Below are 27,599 nucleotides of genomic sequence, written 5' to 3'. Positions count from 1 at the left end.
GCGCGAATGGCCCATATAGTTCGCAATTCGACGAACGACCGAACAGCCAATGTACGAGTCGAACATGGGTTCGACTCGAACACGAAGCTCATCCCTACTTGGGACACAACCAGGAAGGAAGGTTGCTTGGGATAGGACCAGTGGCAGCCACTCCATTAGGGGTACAGGGGCGCCGCCCCCCTAACCTATGCGCCCAGCCCCCTAATCTACATGCAGGGTGCCGAATGCATGGATTCCAATGTTTTGTTTTTTTGAAGCACATGATTAGAACCTGAGGCTCCAATGAGCTTCAAAAAGGGTGGGCTCGTGGCGCAGATCACTGTGCCCCGAGCCCACCCAGTTGTGTGACAATAACAAATTAATATTCGCTAATGTCTTCCTGCTTCTCCTCTTGGCCAATCAGGAAGCAGGTTTTAATACCCGATTGACTGAGAGGAGAAGCGACCTTATTGGCCAGGAGCAGAAGCAGGGATAAAGCTGCGGAGGAGGAGACACAGGGGGAAGCCACGGAAGCTGCCTGCAAACTGTATGGGGTAAGTGCGGGGCTGGTGGGCAGACGGACAAGCGTCGGGGGGGGAGTTTGTTCACTAATCGACCTAGTGACTGGGGGGGGGTGCGGTGGGGGGTTTTGATCAATCGAATGACCATGGGGGGGGGGGGGGGCGATTTGTTTGCCACTACCCCCCAAAAAATGGAGCACCAGTCGTCACTGGACAGGACAGGAGGGGAAGTCGCCTGGGACAGTACAAACCTGCTTCTATAAATTCTGCTTGGTCCTCTTTTTTTTTTTCCATCGTCTTTGGCGAATCCTGGCAAATGCCCTCTTTATTAGTTTCTAAAATCAGGAAGGAAGATTTTAGTAAAAAGAAAACAAAACAAATCAATGTCCTACCAGTGTAACATACATACCCAGCATCATGAAAGTGATCCTCATTCCACGTGTCTGTTATGAACGCACATTATCAAAATGAATTTATGAAGCTACAGTGGCCTGATCACTTTTATGAAGTTATCAAAAGCACCCCCCACCCCACCTGCAGTGGTTCTCCCTTCCCTCCGGGAAGTCTGGGGCCATGGGAAACAGCTGAGTACAGTGAGAGCAGGGGAACTTAGGAAGGGATCCTTCTGCGAATAATGACCCTGTAAGTGAGGTGCATTATGACACTTTTGGGAGTCACAGCTATCATTCCTCAGCTAATGTAGCCAAAGATCCAGCTATTCAAATATGATCTATGCTGAGCTGAATTGAAGGGCAGGGGAGACATTGGGGGTTTAGAAAACCCCCAATTTCTACGTAAAGAGGACCTCTAACCCACCCATGCTATCACATAGGGGGCTAACAAGCCCCCTAGTGATAGAAATAAATTTAAAAAAATTAAAGCACCCCTGTCACCGCCATACACATCCCATATAAGAAGCACACCATACTGGTCTGACTTCAGCAGAGAGAAGTGTAATTGCTGGTGGTGGGTTGCTGCACTGAAAAGGGCAATGCTATTATTCTTTTTATGAATTTGTTGTATTTAGTTCAGGGGAAGGGAGGGGAGAGGAATGTCCCTTTTCTTACTCATTGAGATCTGTTTTCAGCACAAGATCATATTCCTGCACAAAACTCCACTTGGTGGCTGCAAGTGGTAAATATGAAACATATGATACAATGTTTCAGGTTCATTGGCATACATTGAGGCATTTTTTGTTTTTATACATCGGAGTAATGGAATGGTTGTGATGCTGACAACTGATTCCGAGGTTAGCTGATCCCTTCCTGGTCCCGCTGTCAGTCCCTGATCCCAACATGGCACACAACATCTTATTGGACTGATGAAGGTCCCATAGGACAATGCTGTAGACCGGTGACGGCTCAATTTTTTTTTTTTTTTTGGTGGGGGTGTGGCAAACCAATGCCACCCCCTCCCCCACAGGAGACAGACGGGAAGGCGGCGATCCCCCCCCCCCCTGCCCTGCAGGAGACAGACGGGAAGGCAGCGATCCCCCCTCCCCCATGATAGATGGACGGGAAGGCAGCGTTTAGAGGCCTCCTTACCTTAGGAGGCAGATAAGGAGGATCCGGGGTATGGATGCTGCTCCTCACTCCGGGGCCGTTGCTTCTTCTCCCGGCCAAACAGGAAGTGGATCCCGAGACTCGACTGACTGGGAGTCCTAAGACTCCCTGGCCAATTGGGTTTTTAGGACCCACTTTCTGATTGGCTGGAAGGAGAATCAGGAAGACCATAGCGAAAAATAATTCGCTATTGTCACATAACCCCACCCCACCCTTTTTTTAAGTCAATTAGAGCCTCAGGCTCTAATCACGTGCTTTAAAAAAAAAAAAAAAAAAAAAAAAACCCCATTGATATCCATTTGTTCAGCACCCTGCATTTAAATTAGGGGCAAGGATTAGGGGGGCTGTACACCTGCGCCCCTTATGGATGGTCTGCTATTGCTGTAGACTGAAGGTTAGAGAAAGATTCAGATACTTCTTGAAGCAATATTAAAGTCTTTTTTTTTATAACAAGCATGTCATTCTCACCTGCTCTGTGTAATGGTTTTGCACAGAGCAGCTTCGATCCTCCTCTTCTCAGGTCCCTCTCTGGTGCTCTTGGCCCCTTCCTCCTGCCGAGTGCCCCCCACAGCAAGCAGCTTGCTCTGGAGGCACCCAAGCAGGCTCGCTCCTGAGCCATGGCTCTGTGTGTCCATTCACACACACAGCTGCAGATCACCACCCCCCTCTCTCCTTATTGGCTCACTGGCAGCATTTGACAACAGCCAGAGCCAATGACTCCCGCTGCTGTCTCAGCTAATGAGAGAAGGAGAGTCCCCAGAGAGCTGAGAAGGTTTTCTATCTTCATGCATAGAATGCATGAAGGTAAAAACCTTAAACCACTTAAATAATATTATATTACTCAAAATGCTACAACCTGAAAGTGTAGTGCATAACATTTCTGCTGCATTTTCCTTGAATAAATCTGTAGTATGCTGTTGACATTGTGGGACTTCCAGTGCCATCCTCTCTCTGCACAGCGACTCAATTTGATTATCGTAAGTTTTGGCACAACTGACAAGGCCTCTCAACATGTATATGTCCAACTCCTGGATAAAAGAAAAAATGTTACATCATGAACACTGAACAATGCATCAGACACCCATAGCATATTTTACAGAAGAATGGATTTATAAAGCTGAAAAAAAAAAAAACAGCCAAGTATACATTTAAAGAACTTATATGTGAATTATCTCACCTGCAAACATATAAAATTGATCCTATTCAGCCAGTATTGTGATCCAAGCACTCCTATCAGACAGCATAGTCTGATCCTTGGCCCCTTTATTGCTTACAGTATACTGCAAGTAAGCAATATAGCTTGGTCTAACACTCACCCCAGCCTGTGATTGGACAGTAACAAAGCAGCAAAATGCTGATGAGATCATCACTCTGCTCTCCTTTCCTGTAAAGAAGCCTCCAATGTCTTAGATGGACTGCACTGTGCAATGCAGTTGAGCCTCATTAGCCTAAAGAGTTTCCCCTCTCGGTCTTAAAGCGGAGTTCTACTCATTTGTAAGCTTATTAAAAGTCAGCAGCTACAAAAAGTGCAGCTGCTGACTTTTATTAAACAGACACTCACCTGTCCCACGGTCCAGCGATGCGGCTGCTGGAAGCCTCGCTCCTCTTCCCCGCCTCTCCATGGTGCCGGCATTGCAAGTGTGCACACCCGGCTGTGACAGCTTGCAGCTTCACAGCCGGGTGCGCACTATGCATGCGCGAGTCAAGCTGCACTCTTAGTGGCCAGGCAATCTTCTGGGACCTGTGACGTGTCCCATAAGATTGCAGCGAGGAAGAGGGAGAGGAGGAGTCACCTAGGGGGAGAGGAGGAGATACCTAGGGGGAGAGGAGGAGTAGTCTAGGTGGTGAGGCGACAAGAGCAGGAAGTGGGAGCAGGGTACCTGTCAAAACTAGGTACCTGCTCCCCCCCAAAAAAAATGACATGCCAAATGTGACATGTCAGGGGGCGAGGAGTGCTTAAAGTGGAAGTTGGGTGGAACTCCACTTTAATTTCTGCTGTGTGTGTGTGGGGGGGGTTGCAGTAAGTCTACCAAGACAGATTCTGGTACTTTTACATAGAAGCTTTTCTTAAAACAGCAACAGCCCTCTAACCCACGATTATTTTGATCATCTCAGTAAAAAAATACTTTTTTCCAGGTAGCTTTAGCAGTGGCAGCATTTTTTCACCAAGCAGTACTGGGCCTGCTTTGACTAGTGACTCCATGTGGGATTCCAATAAGGTCCTGACTTTGTAGACATCCTCAGAGACCAGTGGATCTCCTTGGGATGATTCAATCCCTGTAACTTAGTAATTTCCCCATAGCTGTCATGGACAAACATCTGCAAAGAGAGGGGTCACCACCAGGGTCTCAGCCTGTTCCTCCACACCGGAAGCTTCTTCTTCTGGGCCTTCAGAATTTCTTCCATCCATGCTCTTTGGTTTGGCTTCAGCCTTTGGGGATGTGTGTGGAGCAGCAGCAGAGGGTTAGGCCTGAAGCCTGAGGCCTAACCACGTGTGTAGAGGCTCAGCCCGAGGGGAGCCTGATCGGTGCCGGAGGTAAAGGAGAAGCAGTTGCTATAAAGGGATGACAGCTCCTCTTACCGGAGGCAAGTGCAGAAGGGATGGAGTTCTGAAGAAGTACCAGAGCAGACGCTTTACTAGCCGGGGATGGTGAAGTAAGTGGGAAAGCTTCAGTAGAGACTCATCTGGGAGTACATTACATTACAGGTAGCTGTAAGTAAAGCTTGAAGATAAGTACAGCGGGTTAGCTTGAGTCAAGCCAGAGGGATAGTGGGTAGCTGTGAGTTCAGGAACCCAGCGGGTAGGGTGGGTGCAGCTTGAGGAATACAGCGGGTAGCTGTGAGAATAGCTTGGGTGATCCAGCAGGTAGCAAGGGGAAGAGAGATGCCGCTCTAGGAAGGGTGTCTGGAAAGTAGCTCTCCTCAGAACAGGAACAGCAGGTGCTGGCTAAGCATAGGTAATTGGATGAAGTGAAGATTCTGGACAGCCACACTCAAAATCAAATGCCTTTATTAAAAAAAGGAGGTAATAATCCAAAAAGTCCAAGCCACAGCAAACAACGGATCACAGGAGCTGACGTGTTTCACACTTTCAAAGTGCTTATTCATAAATGAATAGCTTATTCATAGCTATGAATAAGCACTTTTGAAAGTGTGAAACGAATCAGCTCCTGTGATCCGTTGTTTGCTGTGGCTTGTACTTTTTGGATTATTACCTCCTTTTTTTAATAAAGACATTTGATTTTGAGTCAGGGATCCAGCAGGTAGCTAGGAGTCCAAGAAGGCTAGCGAGAGACTGTGAGCCAAGCCTGAAGACTACAATGGTTGGCTGTGAGTAAAGCTAGAGAAGTCCAGCAGGTAGCTGGGGGAAAGCTTGAAGATCTACAGTGGGATACTGTGAGTGAGATGTTATGCTGTTGAGAGTGATGATACAGATTGTTGCATTCAGCTTAAAGGCCATTTTTTTTGTATCGCTGTCTGCGTAGTGCAATTTTTGTGTGCGGAGTCTACCAATTTGCTATTGCATTTGCCTAAGGGTGTCCTGTGCCCTAACACTCTCTCCCCTGTTCCTGTTAAGAGAAATACAACTCTCTTTGTTCAGTTTTTTTAAAAAAAGTGACTGGCGCCCATCATTCCATCTTTCACTACACCCACTATGCCTAGGAACCTGCACCCTGAGCAGGAATGTCAGCTCTCGCTGACTCTGGGGATCACCATCAGGCCTTTAGAGGTCAGGGAGATCACTACAGGGGGTAATTTAAACATTCTCCCCTCCCTGAAGGGGCACGCACCTTAGCACGCCATGCATTCATATGTTGCCCACTGACCAGCTCTAACCAGAAAAGAGACATATTCTGCTCCACTGCACACCAAAATGCCTATATGCTCTGCCAACCATTCTATATGCCCCCCCCGTTTCTAAATTATGAGTGGCAGGAAAAGGTTGCCAAATCACCTTGAGTATGGAGCTCCAAATTAGCAGACCTTACATCCCACTACAGAAGTAGCACTGCAACAGCCCTAAAGGAAAAGTGGAAAGCCACAGGGAGGTGTCCTCTTAGTTTAGGTTATCTCAGCAGTAAAAACACCTGTAGCAGTACCCCCGTAGGGGCTGCTGAGTGATTGCGGCCCACCTATCACCCTGCCCAGCCCAGCAATCACTCCCAGACACTCCAAGACAAATGAATAAGTCAATCAGCTTCATGGGATGCCCAGGCAAAAGATTCTTGCATGGTTTGAGACAATTTAGATACTCTCCTCCTGCACAACACTTGCTGCAGACTCTCTCCTTCTCCCTCCAGCACAGTTCTTTAGGCGCAGCTAGCACATAGTTAGGCCTGACACTGGTTTCAGCCAGGCCTTAGCAAAAGTACCTTATTACAGGCAGGGACCGCAGGCCCCTATTGTGTAGCAAAAGAAAGCTCTGGGGCTAGCTGCCCTCTTTGGTGGACTACTGATCCCAGTCAGCCCCCTGCAGACCCTGACATCCCTCCCGGCTGCAGCAGCCTGACTTTACTGCCAGTAACATCACAGTCTCACCCACCGGCTCTACATCCATCTCAGACTGCACACTCCCAGTCCCCTCTGGCATGTCTCTCCCAGCTCTCCTGCCACTCACCGACACCTGGTGGATCCTGGTGGATCCCTCCTGGAGACTTGCCCAGCAGTGTTCGCGCTGTCCTCTCCTGTTCAGGAAACCCCTTGGGTTGTGTGGGACTCCTGTTCAGCTCAGAGCCCCAGACTAGGGGGCTTCCTCAAAGGCCCCAACAGCCTAATACTCCATCTCCAGTTCTTCCACTTGAACAACTCCTCCCCAGCTGGGCTGACTCTAGATATTTTAGGAGCTCTGAAGAAAATTGGTCAGCCGATTGAAACGCCCCTACTTTTTACAGCCACCACCTGGAATGACTTTTCAATCCCCTCATTTATTCATGGTTTCCCTTTCTTATCCTCCCAAGTTCATGCTGCTTTAAGGATGCCTTAAGGATGGACACACACACAGGAAAACTATTGCCTTCTTTGATCCTACAAGCCTTCTACAGCTGTGATCTCATCAGACAGTGATCACTCTCCTTACCAGCACGTCTAGTTGGAGCTGGATTGCGGAGCGTCCCCATCCCAGCTGTGAGCCGTCAGAGCTCAGTCCTTCTTCCTATGCTGTACGGCTGTGGTGCCTGGTGTCTACGAGGAAGCACTTTGAGAACAAACAGTGGGAGTCCAGCGGTGCATCGGCTTCCAAGCGCTGAACTGCCAACGACCCTCGGATCCGGACGTGGCAGCCCCTACACATGCAGGTAATATCTGGTCGCCATACACTATCCGATTTGTTCTCTCATTTGCAATCTGACCGCTCCTGGTTGTATCCGGAGACCAGCTGTTCTCCCTCCCCCCCTCCCACACACAGCAGTGTATAGGGGGTAGAGGACGGAAGGTATATGTCTGGCTACACTTCATTAGGTTTGTGTAGACCGCTTACTACTAGACTGTTCTATTTCACAATTATATTTTCATGCATGTGCAACAGGACACAGGACTGTCATAATTTATACTTTCCATAGGATTTGGTTTTCATAGGACTTTTGACTTTTCAGTTTCCAGTGTTTTTCCACCCGTTTCCTGGATTGGCAGGATCTAAACAGGTCTTCCTCCAGATGCTATTCCTTTTTATCCAGCATTTTTCTTGTAGACAGCATATACTGAAAATATTGTCCCAAGTATATTGCTCCAATTTTCCCAGCACTGGGTACATCAGGTGGTTGTATACTATCTACTTATCTACTTATCTACTATGTCACTTTGTTAGTGGTGGAGGTTAGTTTAATCGCCTAATGTGTGGGTGAAATTCAATTTTATTATCTATTCATGTAATAAATCGTTCCAGTTTATATTTATAGCCAGTGTGTTCCTCCTTTATTGATCCTGTCTCTTGACCCTCTGGTCCTTTTCTTTTATGTATGCTATGATCTAGAGGAATATACCTGCTCATCTTTCATTTTGCACTACTACCAGCAGGTATTTGGCTTTGGTTCCAGTATTGGGTTAAGGGTGCGTCACACATATAGATGCATTACCCATCCTGGAACATCTAATTATAGGTGTTACCCTATTCCATCCTTTTTGTTTTCTTTTTAGGTATTTTAGGAGGCCTGCCCTCTGCCAATTCAGGTTGAGGATTGGTCGGGGCTCCTTGGTACGCCCCAGACAGCTCCACCCTTCTTCCCCACCTTCCCTCTGTATAGTTTTAAGTTCATCCTCAACATCAAAGTGAGCATCAACCAATTCATTATGTGCCAGAATAAATTCCTCCATTTTCTGCTCCACATATTCCACCCTGCTGTTGACTAAATTGAGTTTGCTTTGTGTAGTTTGCATAAAGGCTGCCATGTCCTACTGAAGGGCCGCCCGCAGTGTTTGCAGCATTTCTTTCATTGTTGTATAGAGAATGGGCTGTCCTGAAGTGGGGAATGCATCCAAGTGCTGGTTATATGTGGATGATTCCTCCATATTGTCCCCTTCACTCCCTTCATCATCCCGGGCCTCCCCTGCTTCCCCAATCCTTTTTTGTTTAACAGGGCAATCAAAGGGGGAGGATGGCTGTGGATTGCTTGTACTGTGTAACTCACCTGTGGATGGTGGTGGATTGCTGACTTCCCTGGCTGCAGAGGAGGATGTGCTGCTCCCGGCACCATCTTGGATTCCCCAGCCTGTCGCTGGGGGGTAAAAGTCAATGAGTTTACGCGGCCCCTCTCTCTCCTTCCTCTTGGCCTCGCTGGCGATCGTGTGCCCCTCACTCTCCCCTCTCAGTAGAGACCAAAATTGCCACTGATAATGGGCTGTGAGCCGCGCTGTCTCCAACTGTGGCAGAGCTCCTCTCTCACACCACCATTAGCCACTGCGGGCTCCGCCCCTGATGACTCCCTCTTATTTGAGGGACACAACACAAGTTATTAACCTGTTGGCAGGGTGTGAGTGGAGAGAGAGCTACATTTTATCTACGGCTGACGTGGCCTCACTGTACACCGTCATATCTCACCAGCAAGGTTTTGAAGCAGTGAGGTTCTATCTTGAACAGGGTCACTCTCTGCCACAGCTACAAAAAGATTTTGTTATGGCACTTTTAAGTTTCGCAACAGGCCATAATTACTTTTGGTTTGGAGGATATCTTCTTGCAAACTTGCGGTGTAGCGATGGGCGCCAAGGTTGCGCCAAGCCTGGCCAACTTATTTATGGCCCGGTGGGCACAAGAGGTCATTGACAACCATCCCCCTAAAGAGTTGCGCCGCTAGAGAAGGTACATCGATGATGTCCTTCTCCTATGGGATGGAGATCTACCTTCTCTTGAGGCATTTTTCTCAAAACTCATTCAGAATGATAGAGGCATCTCCTTACAGTATGAGGCAAGTCACTCTCAGATCCACTTCCTTGATCTTAACATTATGGTTAGGAATGGGCGTCTGACTATCAATACATACTTTAAGGAGACTGATCGCAATGCCTACATCCCACTTTCTAGTTGCCATCATACATCGTGGTTAAGTGTAGCCCCTAAAGGTCAGTTCCAACGCATTAGGCGAAACTGCACTGAGATTTCAGATTACTATCAACAAGCCTTAATACTGAAACAACGTTTCCTAGATAAGGGTTATCTGGAAAATGACATTGATGCCACTATCGGCAAAGTTGCAGATATGGATAGGTGTCTCATGCTAAATGGGGAAAGAGTACATAACCGTGTACCAGACAATAAATTTAGATGGTCCATGATCACAGGATACTCTAACCAACATTTCACTGTCAAAAAAATCCTTAGAAAGCATTGGGGCATACATAAGAACGACAAAGTACTCGGCCCTATTATTCCAGATCGTCCTGTAGTAATATACAAGGGCGTCCCTTCTTTGAGACATAGCATTGCCCCGAATGTAGTCGATCCCCCTAAGACCATTTCATTTTTTCATTCTATGAAAGGTTTTTTCCCTTGTCAGAAATGCAGTATTTGTCAGATTAATTTCTTCAGAGGGCGAAAATGTGAGACTTTCCAATCCACAGTGATGAATAGGATATACAACATTGAGTCGTTCATTACCTGCTAAACTCAATATGTTGTATATTTAATACTATATATTATATGTCCATGTTCCAAACAATATATTGGACGTACTAAACGAGAATTGCATGTATGGCTAGCAGAATATGTGGGGAATATCAAGCGAGGGTTCACAAAGCATAATTTATCAAGACATTATGCTAAATACCACAATAAGAAACTAAAAGGGACCCTCTTTCTTGCTTTTGATAAAATACGACCTCACTGGAGAGGCACTAATATGGTCAGATCCATTTCTAGACTTGAAACTAGATGGGTTTTTGATATGAAGTCTTATGTGCCTTTCAGTTTAAACGTAGATTGGGACATCAATTGCTTTATAAACAGTGCTTAGAGATTTTTAGAGACTAATCCCGGTCTCATTTATATATATATATTTTTTATATATATTTTTTATAAATGTATTTTATTTTTTACAATATTGGTTCTTTTGCTCTCTGCTAACAACAGTCCGATATTATTAGTGCCAATGATGTGTTTTATCTGTTAAGAGTAGCGGTGTCTTCATATTTCTACCCTTTATCTCCATTGTTTAAAGTTTTTTGCCATCATATATATATATATATATATATATATATATATATATATATAGTTCTTTTATTTCCGCAGTTTACATTTTCGCCACCAGATGGCGATCTTTTTCTCACTTCCTTCATTATTCACATGTTCCTGGTTATATTTTGTCCCATTGGTGGCCAGTAGTAAAAATGGCTGAGCCGCCTCCTTAACCCATTATCTTGATCCGACGGCCAGTAGTTATGATGGCGCTAGTGGTGTATATAATGGATAAACGTGATGACACAGTCACCTGGCCAATCCCCAGATGACGTCCTATCATGACGAAACATGTAGGGTGGAGACAACATTACGTTTTTTTCCTCTCAGGAGGTGGATGGGCAAACACACAAACAAACCTAGGAAGTGAAGCGTAGCCGATGAATACAACGTGGCCTCGTTGTACGATATACCTTATCGCCATTGACTGACTTCTACTCTGTAAGTGCGATTCTCCTGTTTTATTAAATTCACTTTTAATCAACATACTGCACTATGGAAGTTTTTCATTTTATGTTTCTGAGCATCACCAGTTTCTAGCTGCTGTTCCAGATCCTGCCTTGGTTTTGGGGAGCCCGATTTCCCTACGATGGGCGAAATTACTGTTAGTAGTCATCACCATCTGGTAAGCAGGCCATTTTACTCACCTGGGTGTGGAATTGCATGTCAAGTTTCTTCTGCAGTTTCCTTTTTCTGCATCTACACGGATGGGTGTTTTTTCCTTGCCAATTTATGGACTGGAATCTTAATGGGATTTTGCCTTAGTTTTCTCCTTTCACTTGAAAAAATATTCTTTCAGATGCTATTTTGTCAAATATTTTTTATTAGCACTGCATCTATTTTGTTTATTTTTCACTATATGTGGCTTAATTTCTTCACTTGGTGACATTAACTTCTCATTTGGGTGAGACGTTGGCTGATTACTAGAGATCGTTGCTATTTGGCTGTATGGGGACAGTATCAGGTGCATGTCTTGCTTTGTGATTGAGCTTTAACTTATCTACAAAACAGTGATTGGAAAGTGGACATATGCCTGCTTTATAATGATTTCTGGTAAGCAGATTGGATGCACACATGGCGCGGTGTGCCTCTTTCTACACACTGAAGCTGGTGAAGGGATTACATCTCTCCTTCCTCTTTTAAATAAGACTGATTGTATTAGAATAGTTCCGCATGTGGACTTTTTATCTTTAATAATAAGTAAGAGAAAATAATTGGAGGGGTAACAATAAATAATGTAAAATAATAAGAGGGTTAACAATAAATAATATAAAATAATAGGAGGGGTAATAATAAATAATGTAAAATAATAGGAGGGGTAATAATAAATTAGACAAAATAATAGGAAGGGATAATAATGATGATGTACAGTCAGGTCAAAAAATATTGGGACATCGACACAATTCTAATCTTTTTGGCTCTATACACCACCACTAGGGATGAGCCGAACACCCCCCGGTTCGGTTCGCACCAGAACCCGCGAACGGACCGAAAGTTCGCACGAACGTTAGAACCCCATTGACGTCTATGGGACTCGAACGTTCGAAATCAAAAGTGCTCATTTTAAAGGCTAATTTGCATGGTATTGTCCTAAAAAGGGTTTGGGGACCCGGGTCCTACCCCAGGGGACATGTATCAATGCAAAAAAAAGTTTTAAAAACGGCCGTTTTTTCGGGAGCAGTGATTTTAATGATGCTTAAAGTAAAAAAAAAAAAGTGAAATATTCCTTTAAATATCGTACCTGGGGGGTGTCTATAGTATGCCTGTAAAGTGACGCGTGTTTCCCATGTTTAGAACAGTCCCTGCACCAAATGTCATTTTTAAAGGAAAAAATCTCATTTAAAACTGCTTGCGGGTTTAATGTCATGTCGGGTCATGGCAATATGGATGAAAATCAGTGAGACAAACGGCATGGGTACCCCCCAGTCCATTACCAGTCCCTTTGGGTCTTGTATGGATATTAAGGGGAACCCCGCACCCAAATTAAAATAAGGAAAGGTGTGGGGCCACCAGGCCCTATATACTCTGAACAGCAGTATACAGGCGGTGCAAACAAGACAGGGACTGTAGGTTTGTTGTTAAGTAGATTCTGTTTGTAATTTTGAACATTTTTAACGTGTTTAGCTCCAGCCAAAAAATCTTTTCTAAGCTTTTTGGAAAACATAGGGAAGGGTTATCACCCCTGTGACATTTGTTTTGCTGTCTTTCCTCCTCTTCAGAAGATTTCACCTCACTTTTTTGTCCCAATGAAAAATGTTTTTTGAAAATTTGGGTTTTTTTGTGGAACAAGGATTGGAAAGCATCAGTGGAAAGGAGAACTTGTTTTCCCATATTAACTCTTACAGGAGAGAATTTCCCTTCCTAGGGGTAGATTTCATCTCACTTCCTGTTGTCTCCTTCCGTTTGCAAGTAGGAGTCGTTTGTAAGTTAGATGTTTGAAAGTAGGGTCCTGCCCTATATACTCAGCAGAAATTTGGGCCTTAGGTGTTGCTGTGGCCACAACACTGTAAGCCCTCACAGGGCCCTGCTGTGAAATATTAGATCAAGAATTGTAATTACATGCCCCTGTTGAACAGGAGCTGAAAAATTAGGCCTTAGGCACTGGTGCTGGTGCCACAACACTGCAACCCCTCACAGACACTCTAGTTGGAACGCAGGAACGAGCCCTGCTGCAAATTATTGCTTCAAAAATTGTAATTACACGCCCCTGTTAGACAGGGGCAGAAAAATTGGGCCTTAGGCACTGGTGCTGGTGCCACAACACTGCAACCCCTCACAGACACTCTAGTTGGAACGCAGGAACGAGCCCTGCTGCAAAGTATTGCATCAAAAATTGTAATTACACGCCCCTGTTAGACAGGGGCAGAAAAATTGGGCCTTAGGCACTGGTGCTGGTGCCACAACACTGCAACCCCTCACAGACACTCTAGTTGGAACGCAGGAACGAGCCCTGCTGCAAAGTATTGCATCAAAAATTGTAATTACACGCCCCTGTTAGACAGGGGCAGAAAAATTGGGCCCTAGGCACTGGTGCTGGTGCCACAACACTGCAACCCCTCACAGACACTCTAGTTGGAATGCAGGAACGAGCCCTGCTGCAAAGTATTACATCAAAAATTGTAATTACACGCCCCTGTTAAACAGGGGCTGAAAAATTGTGCCTTAGGCACTGGTGGTGGCGCCCAGAACCAAAAATGTTCTTACAAGCTATCAGCGTGATGATTGAGGAGGAAGAGGATAATTACTCAGGGATAGTCACTCAGCATCAGCATAGGCAGTCTTTGAAGGGATCTGAGATTTCAAAAAAAATTATTCGGTTACATCAGCATCAGGTGCTTGGTAGCTGGTGGTGATCCAAGACTCATTCATTTTTATGAAGGTCAGCCGATCGACCGAGTCGGTGGACAGACGCACCCTGTGATCGGTTACCACGCCTCCAGCAGCACTGAATGTGCGTTCCGAAAGAACGCTGGATGCAGGACAGGCCAGTAGCTCAATTGCATACTGTGCAAGCTCTGGCCAGTGATCCATCCTCAAGACCCAGTAACCCAGAGGATTTTCGGTGGGAAAGGTGTCCAAGTCTGATCTTGCCCCTAGGTATTCCTGCACCATGTAAAACAGACGCTGGCGATGGTTGCTGGAACCGATCATACCTTGGGGCTGCGGACCAAAAAATTGTCTGAACGCATCGGTCAGACGGCCACCTTCTCCACCGCTCCTTCTTTGACTGACCGAAGCCTCAGCAACACGTTGTCCAGAAACAGGAGTTTGTAACCTCCCAGTCTCTGGGAACGCGTTGCACAGACCTTTCTGCAAGGCCTCCCGAAGATGTTTCATCCTCTGCTCCCTCTGCGATGGCAAGATAAGGTCCGCAACCTTACCCTTGTAACGTGGATCAAGGAGGGTTGCCAGCCAGTATTGGTCCTTCTTGATACCACGAATACGAGGATCCTTACGCAGGCTTTGCAGGATCAGGGAGGCCATGCAGCGTAGGTTTGCTGAGGCATTCGGTCCGGAGTCCTCTGGGTCACTAAGAACGACATGGTCCGCAGCCACCTCCTCCCAGCCACGTACAAGTCCATGTGTTTCTTGGGACTGATCCCTTAAAGACTGCTGCTGATGCTGAGTGCCAGGCTCCACCTCCATACTGACACAATCTTCCTCCTCCTCCTCTTCCTCCTCGTCCTCTTCCTGTGTGATCGGCGGGCACGCAGGAACACTGTCTGGATAAAGGGGGCCTTGAGAGCTAAGGAAGTCCTCCTCTTCCTGCCTCTGTTCTGCCTCAAGTGCCCTGTCCATTATTCCACGCAGCGTGTGCTCCAACAGGTGGACAAGGGGGACAGTGTCACTGATGCATGCACTGTCACTGCTCACCATCCTCGTGGCCTCCTCGAATGGTGACAGGACAGTGCATGCATCCCTGATCATGGCCCACTGGCGTGGGGAAAAAAAACCAAGCTCCCCTGACCCTGTCCTGGTGCCATAGTCGCACAGGTACTCATTGATGGCCCTCTGCTGCGTGTGCAGCCGCTGCAGCATGGCCAACGTTGAGTTCCACCTGGTGGGCATGTCACAGATTAGGCGGTTCTTGGGCAGGTTAAACTCCTTTTGGAGGTCCGTCAGCCGAGCACTGGCATTATATGACCGGCGGAAATGCACACAGACTTTCCTGGCCTGCCTCAGGACATCCTGTAAGCCCGGGTACCTGCCCAAGAACCGCTGCACCACCAAGTTAAGGACGTGAGCCAAACAGGGCACATGGGTCATTTGTCCCTGTCGGAGGGCAGAGAGGAGGTTGGTGCCATTGTCGCAAACCACCATTCCTGCCTTAAGTTGGCGTGGCGTCAACCACCTCTGAACCTGCCCCTGCAGAGCTGACAGAACCTCTGCCCCAGTGTGGCTCCTGTCCCCCAAGCACACCAGCTCAAGCACCGCATGGCATCTTTTGGCCTGCATACTTGCGTAGCCCCTTGAACGCCTACGGAGCACCGCTGGTTCCGAGGAAGAGGCCATGGAGGAAGAAGAAGAGGAGGGGGTGGAGGAGAGAGGTGTGTCACAATCAGCATTTTGGAGGCGTGGTGGCGGAACAACCTCCAACACTACTGCACCTTGTCCTGCATCCTTCCCAGCTGCCAGCAGAGTCACCCAATGCGCCGTGAAACTTAGGTAACGTCCCTGTCCATGCCTGCTGGACCATGAGTCAGCGGTAATATGCACCTTACCGCTGACCGCCCTGTCCAGCGAGGCATGGACATTGCCTTCCACATGCCGGTAGAGAGCCGGAATCGCCTTCCGTGAGAAAAAGTGGCGTTTGGGTACCTGCCACTGAGGAACCGCACATTCCACAAACTCACGGAAGGGGGCAGAGTCTACCAACTGAAAAGGCAGCAGTTGAAGTGCTAGCAATTTTGCCAAGCTAGCATTCAACCGCTGGGCACGTGGATGGCTGGGAGCAAACTTCTTTCGGCGGTGCAGCAGCTGGGGCAGGGAAATTTGCCTGGTACAATCTGACGTCGGTGTACCAAAAGCAGATTGCCCACAAGTACTTGGCTGTGACACACCTAATTCTACACCTTCATTCCTCTCACTGCAGGTCTCAGAGAGGACTGAAGGTCTAGTGGGGTTGGAAATCTCAGCTGATGAGGAGCAAGGAGAGATCCTCTTTGTTCTTTGGTGTGGGTCTTTTAGATACGCTTGCCAACGAACTGCATGGCAGGTCAACATATGTCTGGTCAAGCATGTGGTACCCAAGCGGGAGATATTTTGGCCACGCGAGATACGCTTGAGACATATGTTGCAAATAGCAGCGGTGCGATCTGATGCACTCGTCTCAAAAAAGGCCCACACCAAAGAACTTTTTGAATAACGCGCAGAGACTGCAGCGCCCTGCACATGTGGAGCTTTGGGGTGTGATGCAGTCAATGTGCTGCCCTTAGGCTGGCCCCTGGAGGGCATCCTGCCTCGTTGGTGATGTGCTGCCGCCTCCTCCTCCTCCTCCTCCTCCTCCTCCTCCTCCTCTCTCCTATCAGGCACCCACGTTGAGTCAGTGACCTCATCATCCCCTCCCTCCTCATCACTGGAGCAAACCTGGCAGTATGCTGCAGCAGGGGGAGCATGACTGCCAGATTGCTGTCCTTCTTGGGCACCCCCTCTGTCCGCGCTCATGTTACTGCCTTCATCGAGCTCAGTATCGTCATCAGAGCCTTCCAAACGCTGGGCATCCTCCTGGAGCATGTACCCAACACTGTGGTCAAACAGTTCGAGGGAATCCTCATGAGGACATGGTGGAGCTAGGGAAGGAGTCACTGATGACATTGAGCTGAGGGAAGAGGCCGCTGCTTTGCCAGACAAAGCACCCTGGGCATGGGTGAGAGAGGATGAGGAGGATGAGGACGGCTTGGTCATCCACTCGACCAAGTCTTCCGCATGTTGCGGCTCAACATGGCCAGCTGCCGAAAAAAAGGCCAAGCGTGTCCCATGGCCACGTGCTGATGAGGATGCACCGTCTCCACGACCAGCACTAGACACAGAGCCTGCTTGCCCTCTCTTATTGGCTTGTGACTGTCTGCCTCTCCTTCTTGGCCTTCCAGACATACTAATGGCCTGTAGCTGCACTAAGCTGGGATAGAACACCTGTAATTTTCTTCAAGTAGCTTTATATACTGTAACCAGACAAGCCTGCCTGTCAGTAGGAAGATAACAGGAACGGATCTAGCTGAACACTGTGAGCAGGACGCACTGTACTAAATGTAAATAGTCTAGCTGCCTGACCGTGGTACTAATAGGATCAAATAGAACACCTGTAATTTTCTTCAGGTAGCTTTATATACTGTAACCAGACAAGCCTGCCTGTCAGTAGGAAGATAACAGGAACGGATCTAGCTGTACACTGTGAGCAGGACGCACTGTACTAAATGTAAATAGTCTAGCTGCCTGACCGTGGTACTAATAGGATCAAATAGAACACCTGTAATTTTCTTCAGGTAGCTTTATATACTGTAACCAGACAAGCCTGCCTGTCAGTAGGAAGATAACAGGAACGGATCTAGCTGAACACTGTGAGCAGGACGCACTGTACTAAATGTAAATAGTCTAGCTGCCTGACCGTGGTACTAATAGGATCAAATAGAACACCTGTAATTTTCTTCAGGTAGCTTTATATACTGTAACCAGACAAGCCTGCCGGTCAGTAGGAATTTAACAGGAACGGATCTAGCTGAACACTGTGAGCAGGACGCACTGCACTAAATGTAAATAGCAGGAACGGATCTAGCTGAACACTGTGAGCAGGACGCACTGCACTAAATGTAAATAGTCTAGAAGATAACAGGAACGGATCTAGCTGAACACTGTGAGCAGGACGCACTGCACTAAATGTAAATAGTCTAGAAGATAACAGGAACGGATCTAGCTGAACACTGTGAGCAGGACGCACTGCACTAAATGTAAATAGCAGGAACGGATCTAGCTGAACACTGTGAGCAGGACGCACTGCACTAAATGTAAATAGTCTAGAAGATAACAGGAACGGATCTAGCTGAACACTGTGAGCAGGACGCACTGCACTAAATGTAAATAGCAGGAACGGATCTAGCTGAACACTGTGAGCAGGACGCACTGCACTAAATGTAAATAGCAGGAACGGATCTAGCTGAACACTGTGAGCAGGACGCACTGCACTAAATGTAAATAGCAGGAACGGATCTAGCTGAACACTGTGAGCAGGACGCACTGCACTAAATGTAAATAGCAGGAACGGATCTAGCTGAACACTGTGAGCAGGACGCACTGCACTAAATGTAAATAGCAGGAACGGATCTAGCTGAACACTGTGAGCAGGACGCACTGCACTAAATGTAAATAGCAGGAACGGATCTAGCTGAACACTGTGAGCAGGACGCACTGCACTAAATGTAAATTGCAGGAACGGATCTAGCTGAACACTGTGAGCAGGACGCACTGCACTAAATGTAAATAGTCTAGAAGATAACAGGAACGGATCTAGCTGAACACTGTGAGCAGGACGCACTGCACTAAATGTAAATAGCAGGAACGGATCTAGCTGAACACTGTGAGCAGGACGCACTGCACTAAATGTAAATAGCAGGAACGGATCTAGCTGAACACTGTGAGCAGGACGCACTTCATTAAATGTAAATAGTCTAGATAGAAGATAACAGGAACGGATCTAGCTAAACTGAATACAGTGTATATATATATATGCAACACCTGGGATGCATATATATACACAATACACTGTAAGTGCAGCTAACTGACTGACTGTTCTGCCTAATCTATCTAACTCAAATCAAATGACACTGTCTCTCTCTCTCTCTATCTCTCAGCACACCGGAACACACACTACACAGGGCCGCCGTGCAGGCGGCCTTATATAGTGTGGGGTGTGTACTAAATCCCCTGAGCCATAATTGGCCAAAGCCACCCTGGCTTTGGCCAATTACAGCTCTCTCTACTGACAGCGCTGTGATTGGCCAAGCATGCGGGTCATAGTGCATGCTTGGCCAATCATCAGCCAGCAATGCACTGCGATGCCGCAGTGAATTATGGGCCGTGACGCGCCACACGAATTTAGCGCAAACGGCCCATAACGTTCGCAATTCGGCGAACGATCGAACAGCCGATGTTCGAGTCGAACATGGGTTCGACTCGAACACGAAGCTCATCCCTAACCACCACAATGGATTTGAAATGAAACAAACAAGATGTGCTTTAACTGCAGACTTCCAGCTTTAATTTGAGGGTATTTACATCCAAATCAGGTGAACGGTGTAGGAATTACAACACGGGGGTGGTAGAAGGGTGATTAGAATTCCAAGGGAGAGTGGGAGGAGTTGCAGTGCAGAGGGCTGGAGGGGCAGAGATTAGGAGGAGCTGGAGAGCAGTAGGCTGGAGGGGTGGAGTTCGGATCTCACCTGAAAGCTGGCCGAGAGCCAGGGGAAGCAGGTTTTCTGGGGGAAACCTGTTTCAGCACCACACCGGTTAAGGAGTAAGATACCCTTTGATGTTACCATTTTGGAGCTGGCTGTCTGGACCCTCAGTGTTACCTGAAAGCACTTTTTGATCTCTGATAAGAGGCTGTGCATGGGGAAGTACTTTTAGGCTGGGTTCACTCTGATGTGAATTGGATGTGATTTTTCCGCATGTCAGGAGACTGTGATCGGCTCTCTATGGATCCGTTCACACAGGCTGCGGAGCGAATTGCACAAGAGTCTTGTGTGTCTTCTGGTCCATTTCAGGTCCAACTTCAGCCAAATTTTCAGACCAAAATTCGGACCTGAAACTGTGAACGGGGATGCACCACCCCCAGCACTTTAAATCACTGGTGGACTTCAGATAAAGTTTTTTTGGACTTATTCTGGGTCTCTCCCTCCTCATAGACCAAGGACAAAGCAGTGGAGACCATTGGCTCTCACTGCTATCAATCACAGCCAGTGAGGAGAGAGCGGGGGGGGCAGGGTTGAGCTGCGCTCTGTGTGGACACACAGAGGTGGCTTGGGAGCAGGCACACAGGAGTTCCCCCAGAGCAAGCAGCTTGCTCTGGGGGCACTCAGTAGGAGGGAGGAGCCAGGAGGGCAGGCGAGGGACCAGAGAAGATCGAGGCTGCTCTGTGCAAAACCATTACACAGAGCAGGTAAGTATAACATGTTTGTTATTAAAAAGAAAAAAGAAAAAAAGCTGAACCTTTGGTATCACTTTAATATCCTGGATTCAAACATTAGGAGTGCTTCAGTCTCATACACTAAGCACAAATTTATCGTTTTTCCATTTTTTTGTAAGAATATTAGGTTACAAAACCAAGGGACCATTGCTTGGATCCTATAAGACCCAGGGTACCCCAGTAAATATCATGCATATTCTTTTCTGTTATCTCCATCTCTTTTCTTTCCCTTTTCTTTGCTTTCTCCCCCCCCTCTTTCTTCTACCAGATTCCCTCTCCCATTGCACCTTGAGGTTAGAATCCTATATCTGGGGCACATGCACGCAGCGATCCATGGAGGAAGGCTGATCCACCGTGCATTGGCCGATTTAAACTGATCTCAGCGGCATCCAGGAACCCAGCTCAACCTCAGCTCTGCTGGCTTACTCGTACCTCCAGCCCACTTTATATGGCCAAGGGGAGGCCAAAAACCACCCCAATTCAACCCACTGAGGGTCGGTACCCAGAGCCCACAGGAGGCAATATGGTCACTGCATCTTACTGCAGTGTCTCTGCTCCATGTGGTGAGTCTGCTGCAGCTTCTGTACCTGCGGATTTCTCTCTCCTGGAGCACATCCCTAGCCTCACACAGCCCACCCCACATCTTGGGAAAGATTCTCCAGACAGGGAGTCCCCTTTCTCATTGGGATCCTCCATGGACCGGGCTATGGGAAAAATTATGTCCAGCCAAGGGAGCTTGCTTGCTAGCCCAGAACTCCTTGATATACCCTCTCAGTCACCCCGACCTGAGTAATCTGGGGACCCCATTCTTCTTGCCTGTTTTTCTATTCTCTTGCTAGAGGGCTTTGAAAAGGATAGCAGGCAGATCACCTCTGACCTTAAGCAGGTATTTTAAAGAGCTAGGCACCTGAAGTAACATCAGAGAGACTAAGCTCGATGAAACGGTCACTAGAACCAATCACTACTCAGACCAGATAAACCAGCTCTATCAACACCTAGATTTCGCTCTGTCCAAGATGGAGGACCTTGAAAATTGTTCCCCTCCCTAGATCTATAAGGTAAAATTGACGCAGTGAGATTGGAACTTAACCTTTGCTTAGATACAAAAGCAGAGAAGCATTTGTGTTGGACTAAGGCAAAATGTTATCATCAGGCAGATCGCTTGGGGAAACTGTTGGCTAGAAAGTTGACCCCAGGAACTTGGTGATGCCAATGCCTAAAGTAAGATGACCTGATGAAATGCTCACTCAGAATTCATTGACAGTGCTCAGTGAGTTCCAGGAGTTTTATCAAAAACGCTATCAGGGACCTCGGCTTTCTGGCTCACAGGACTTTAATAGTTTTGTATCCCATTTACCTATCCCGTCTCAATCAGATGTCCATCGGGAGTTGTTAGATGGTGCTCCAGGCAATCAAACAGGCTAAGCCAGCTAAGGCTCCGGGCCCGGACGGGTTCTCTGCCCTTTACTTTAAAAAATGTGCACATTTTTTAGCTCCCTATTAAGTAGCTTATTATAATGCCTTGCAAGAGGGGGTTCCATTGATGCAGATTTTAATAGAGCTTTCATTTGTTTGGTCCCAAAGCCTCATTAACACCTAAGTGAGGTGACCAGGTATTGGCCTATTTCATTATTTAATTGTGACCTCAAATTATTGGCAATCATTTATGCTACTCAGTTATACCAGTTTATAGCTAATTATATTTATGTAGATCAGGCTGGTTTCATACCAGGCCGTCAGGCTTTGGCTCAAATAAGGTGAGCCATAGATCTGATCTCTGTACTTAACACCTCCTGGGATGGGGTGGGAGGGGGGAGTGAGGAAGGGTATGCTGCTTTCCCTTTATATCCGGAAACCGTTTGATAGTAGCTCATGGGACTATCTCTTTAGAATACTGCATAGGTGGAACTTTGGCCCTCATGATGTCTGACCTTGCATCCAGTTATTCTCCAGCTCTACTCTGCATGCTACCTGGTCCCTACTGGTTCTTCACCTGCCGAGTGTTACCAATCCTGCCGCACCAGCCACCTGCTAGCTTCCCATCAAGAATTTGCCGCCTGCTGTCTGCCTATTCTGTGGATTTCTTCCATCCACTGTTCCAGTGATCTGCCTGCTCCTGGCGATGCACCCGTGGCCTGCTGCTGCGGCTGATGGAACATCTTGCAAGGCACTCATACCTCGCTGTGCTCTCGTGGCCACTGTCGAAACATCAGTGGTCTTAGAGTCGGGCTGTACGCGAAGCCTCCTTCTACACATCAGGCTCTGTAACAAGGTACTTGACAGTAGAACTCCCCAGGATCCTTTACTATTTTTGCATTCTACCTATAGCAGTCCCATCCCAGGAGTTACAGAAATTTCAAGCCCAGTTACTGAGGTTTATTTTGGGCTCCAGTGGGTGCAGATTGGCCTGGCACATGCTGTATACTTTGCACAAGCTTGGTGGCTGAGGGTCCCAGATCTTAAACAATACTATTGAGCGGTGCAGGTGGCCCAGTTGGGTCAGGTATAGTCCTCCCTGTGCAAACCAGAGTGAATGGCCCTGAAGGAGCAGGCTTATGGGCCTCTTCTTATCGACCATTTGATGTGGATCCAATTTTGGCAGCATACGTCAATCCTGAGCCCTTCTTTTTCTCATTCAATGCAAGTCTGGGATTCATCTTGTAAGGCTGCGCCTCTTCGGTCCCCACAAACTATGATGGCCCCTTTCTTCTTCAATCCAGTGTTTCCACTTGATCTACGTCAACATGATTTCTAGTGGCGGATTGATAGGGGTCTATATAGAATAGGTCATTTCCTTGACCATAAAGGAATTTATCCTATCGCCTACTTTGTGTAGAAGTTGAAGGTGCTTTCATCTGAACATTTCCGTTTGCAGCAGATTTGGCACTTTTTGCGCTTATTGCGGAGATCTACAGCTGATATTACTACACGCATTGCTTTTGAATCCAGATGTTTCCGTGGGGAGGCCCGGGTGGGGGCATCTTGATGCTGATATGCTGGCAAGGGTGCAGGACTTAGGGGAGGAGATTGACTTAAGTGACTGGTGGAAGTGGTGTCCTTGTACGTATAAGGGTATTATGAATACAGCCCTGGCAGAGGAAGGATAAAGGGTACTTTCTGGATGGTATCTGGTACCGGACCGCCTCTTAAAAATGTACCAAGGGGCCTCCTCTCTGTGCTTTCGGGGATGTGATAAACCTGGTATGATGTTCCACATGTGGTGGACCTGTACCAAGGTGCACTAGTTTTGGATCAGAGTTCTTTCCCTAATCTACATATTCTGTGATAATGGTGATTGTGATAATGGTTTATGAAAAAAATCACTATAGTGACTGCTTGGAAGAAACCAGTGGTAGATCTGGCTATTCAGAAAAATAAGCTGACATGGATGATGCTCAAAGGAAAGGTGGTCAGTATCTTGAAGAATAAGACTGCTAAGTTTGACCATGCTTGGGATCGTTGGATTAAGTATCTCCAACTTCCAGCTGACTGAGGAGTGTGGGCAGTGGAGGTGGGCATTGGGACAGTCCTTTTTTCTCCTTTTGTTTATTTTTTTACCCTTTTTCTTCTATTTTGTTTCTTTTCCTTTCTTTGTCTTTTCTTCCCTTTTGTTCTCCCTCCCCCCCCCCCCCCCACACTTTTTTTCTTAAACTTGCACTTAATTTTTATTTAGTTATGCTGCTTACACTTTTTGTAGTGCATGTTGTATACTCAAGGCCCATACCAGATAACTGGTGGGTAGTGGCGAAGTATAGATTCTAATGTTTCCCCTAGTAGAGTTTTCTGATTAGGATTGCCGTATGCTTTACAAGAACTTTAATCTTTATGTTGAATTTATACTTTATATGGGAACACTTTGTGTTAAAAATGACTGGTGGTATAATATTTGGATCCTTTTATATTTGTTCTTAAAGTGACATTAAAGTCTCATTTTTTTTTCTCTTTCAAAATATCAAACATGTTATACTTACCTGTACTGTGTAGTTGGTTTTGCACAGAGCAACCCCGATCCTCCTCTTCTTGGGTTCCTTGCCGGCGCTCCTGGCCCCTCCCTCATGCCGAGTGCCCCCAAGCAGCTTGCTAAGGGGGCATCCGAGCCGAGCTGCTGCTCTGTGTGTCCATTCAGACAAAAAAAAAACCTTCTGCCTTTAGAACCATTTTACTGTTTTGATTTGTTCCACCTGCGTTGTGGACCCTACTCTTGATGTCGTTCTTTGCCTACAATTTGTGTCCTCTTTGGAAAAAAACTTTCAATAAATTATTTTGAAACAGAATCTGAAGGTCCTAGAACCAAGAGAGATGATATATTTGTTTGCTGTTTAACCTATAGTATCAAACAGATAGCAATCCTGAGACCCGGGGAAATTTCCTGGAGACCTAAGGCCTGAACCTAGTATTGCCTCTGAAAAAAATACTGCCAGAGTCCCACATTTTAGTACAATGATTACTAGCAATACAAACACTGAGGATAAGTTTTTTTCCTGTACTTCTTACCCAGCACTTGCTTTGAATTACACGGTCCAGTATTTCCTGCCGCTTGCTGTTTTCATACTTTGCCCTCTCCAGCAGTAGTTTGAGGTGCATCAAAAAAGTTCTTTTCCGATCTTCTGCAACCATTGCTTCATTTTCTGATTTCAAATCTTGTATCTCCTTTTCCGTTTCCTTATTTAGTGTGTTCAGATTGTCTTCTGTTGGTTGATTGAAAGTAAACACTTTTGCAACCATGGTTTCATTTGCTGATTTAAATTCTTGTGTCTCATTTTCCCTTTTCTTATTTTGTGTGTACAGATTGTCTACTGTTAGTTGAATGGAAGCAAAAACAGTCATTTGGATTTACATATACAGTAACTTGATTTGAGAGTGTTTTTTGCAAGACAAGCAAAATTTTCAAATACATTTTAACTTGATATACAAGCGATGTCTTGATATACAAGTAGTGTCATGTCACAGCAGAGTATAAAAGAGAAGAGAGGCACCTCTAAGTGTAGCAATATGGTTACAGTTAATGAAGGTACAACATTTAGCAACTTATGGTTGATGACTAAAACAGGCATATATAAGTATGCAGGCATCCGAGGTAAAGCTGTCCACATAGACCATCCTCCACACCACCATCAACGTCGTCCCTTCCACGTTGCGCTCCACAAACGATTCAAGCCTCACTTTCAGATCGCTCTACTGCAGGGTAGTCTTCCCGGTCACGATTGCAGACTGACAGCGGTGAGAGCCGGCAGTGCGGGGGATGGTCTATATGGACAGCTTTACCCCGGATGCCTGCATACTTAGATGTGCCTCTTTTAATCATCAACCATGTGATTTTCTAAATGTTGTACCTTCATTAAATGTAACCATATTGCTACAATTAGAGGAGCCTCTCTGCTCTTTTATACTCTGTGACTCCTGCTTGATTTTGCTTCTAATCCCCTTGTGGAGGATTCCATTTGTGGATGGACATTTTATGGTTACACAACCATCACATACATAGTTACATAGTTAGTAAGGTTGAATAAAGACACCAGTCCATCCAGTTCAACCTGAGTGAGTGTGGGTGCGTGTCTACAATCATCCCTATTTTTTTTTTTTTTTTTAATTCAAGGTACCCATATAGTGCCGCCAATTCACGCAGCACTCCGCACATACATCGTACACCCACATTGGTCCCTACCCTCAAGGAGCCCACAATCCAAGGTCCCCAACTCACATTCATATACCAGGGCCAATTTTGAACAGAAGCCAATTAACCTACCAGCATGTCTTTGTAGTGTGGGAGGAAACCGGAGTACCCGGAGGGAACCCACGCAGGCACAGGGAGAACATGCAAACTCCAGGCAGGTAGTGTCGTGGTTGGGATTTGAACCAGCGACCCTTTTTACTGCTAGGAGAGTGCTATCCACTACACCACTGTGCTGCCTCACAGCAAAACATTGCTATAATCTTTTTATATGGACTATAAACTGAAGGACTTCTGAATAAATGGTTGTGGAATGAATCATCTGAGTTTCCATCATTTCTTATGGGGAAATTTGCTTTGATATACAAGTGCTTTGGATTACAAGCATGTTTCTGGAATGAATTATGCTCGCAATCCAAGGTTTTACTGTATTGTATTATGCCAGACCTTCTAAGCAGCCATTTGACCATTTTAACTTAAAAAAAAAAAAAAAAGATTAATGGCCACACTGTCATGACAGGAGAGCACACACCAGGGAGGTTAGGAGAGCACACACCAGGGAGGTCAGGAGGGCACACACCAGGGAGATCAGGAGGGCACACACTGGGGGAGGGGTCAGGAGGGCACACACTGGGGGGGGCAGAAGGGCACACACTGGGGGGGTCAGGAGGGCACAAACTGGGGGGATCAGGAGGGCACACACTGGGGGGATCAGGAGGGCACACACTGGGGGGAACAGGAGGGCACACACGGGGGGGATCAGGAGGGCACACACTGGGGGGGATCAGAAGGGCACACATTGGGGGAGTCAGGAGGGCACACACTGGGGGGATTAGGAGGATACACACTGGGGGGGATTAGGAGGGCACACACTGGGGGGGATCAGGAGGGCACACACTGGGGGGATCAAGAGGGCACACACTGGGGGGGATCAGGAGGGCACACACTGGGTGGATCAGAAGGGCACACATTGGGGGAGTCTGGAGGGTACACACTGGGGGGGATCAGGAGGGCACACACTGGGGGGATCAGGAGGGAACACACTGGGGGGATCAGGAGGGAACACACTGGGGGGATTAGGAGGGCACACACTGGGGGGATCAGGAGGGCACACACTGGGGGGGATCAGAAGGGCACACACTGGGGGGATTAGGAGGGTACACACTGGGGAGATCAGAAGGGCACACACTGGGGGGATCAGAAGGGCACACATTGGGGGAGTCAGGAGGGCACACTGGGGGGATCAGAAGGACACACATTGGGGGAGTCAGGAGGGCACACACTGGGGGGATTAGGAGGGTACACACTGGGGGGATCAGGAGGGCACACACTGGGGGGGATCAGAGGGGGACACATTGGGGGAGTCTGGAGGGTACACACTGGGGGGATCAGGAGGGCACACACTGGGAGGATCAGGAGGGCACACAGCAGGGGGCAGTCACAATGCTTTGAGCCCAATTTCTCACTGTGCCACATGAAAAGATGCAGTCCCATTTGTCAGCTATCAGCTCCTCTATGCTAAGCT

At 47.0% G+C, this 27,599-nt stretch overlaps 1 protein-coding gene across 9 annotated transcripts in view; it reads right to left on the bottom strand.

Annotated features, from left to right (window-relative positions):
* LOC141148189 (guanylate-binding protein 1-like) overlaps window positions 1-27,599 on the bottom strand; it is a 229,852-nt gene that overhangs the window by 85,641 nt on the left and 116,612 nt on the right. For all 9 annotated transcript variants that reach the window (XR_012245180.1, XR_012245181.1, XM_073635388.1 and 6 more), the window contains 3 exons: window positions 24,898-25,199; window positions 2,919-3,090; window positions 752-835 (listed from right to left, as the gene is read on the bottom strand). Coding sequence is in view for 7 of the 9 variants with exons in the window: in XM_073635388.1 (XP_073491489.1) it covers window positions 752-835; window positions 2,919-3,090; window positions 24,898-25,199 (558 nt within the window). In the remaining 2 variants the exon portion in view is untranslated. The remainder of the gene's footprint in view (window positions 1-751; window positions 836-2,918; window positions 3,091-24,897; window positions 25,200-27,599) is intronic.

The sequence above is a fragment of the Aquarana catesbeiana genome, linkage group LG06, assembly GCF_042186555.1.
Source record: "Aquarana catesbeiana isolate 2022-GZ linkage group LG06, ASM4218655v1, whole genome shotgun sequence".
NCBI classification, from domain to species: Eukaryota; Metazoa; Chordata; class Amphibia; order Anura; family Ranidae; genus Aquarana; species Aquarana catesbeiana.
The sequence above is the reverse complement of the archived record's forward strand: the minus strand, read 5'-3'. Positions and strand labels throughout refer to the sequence as shown.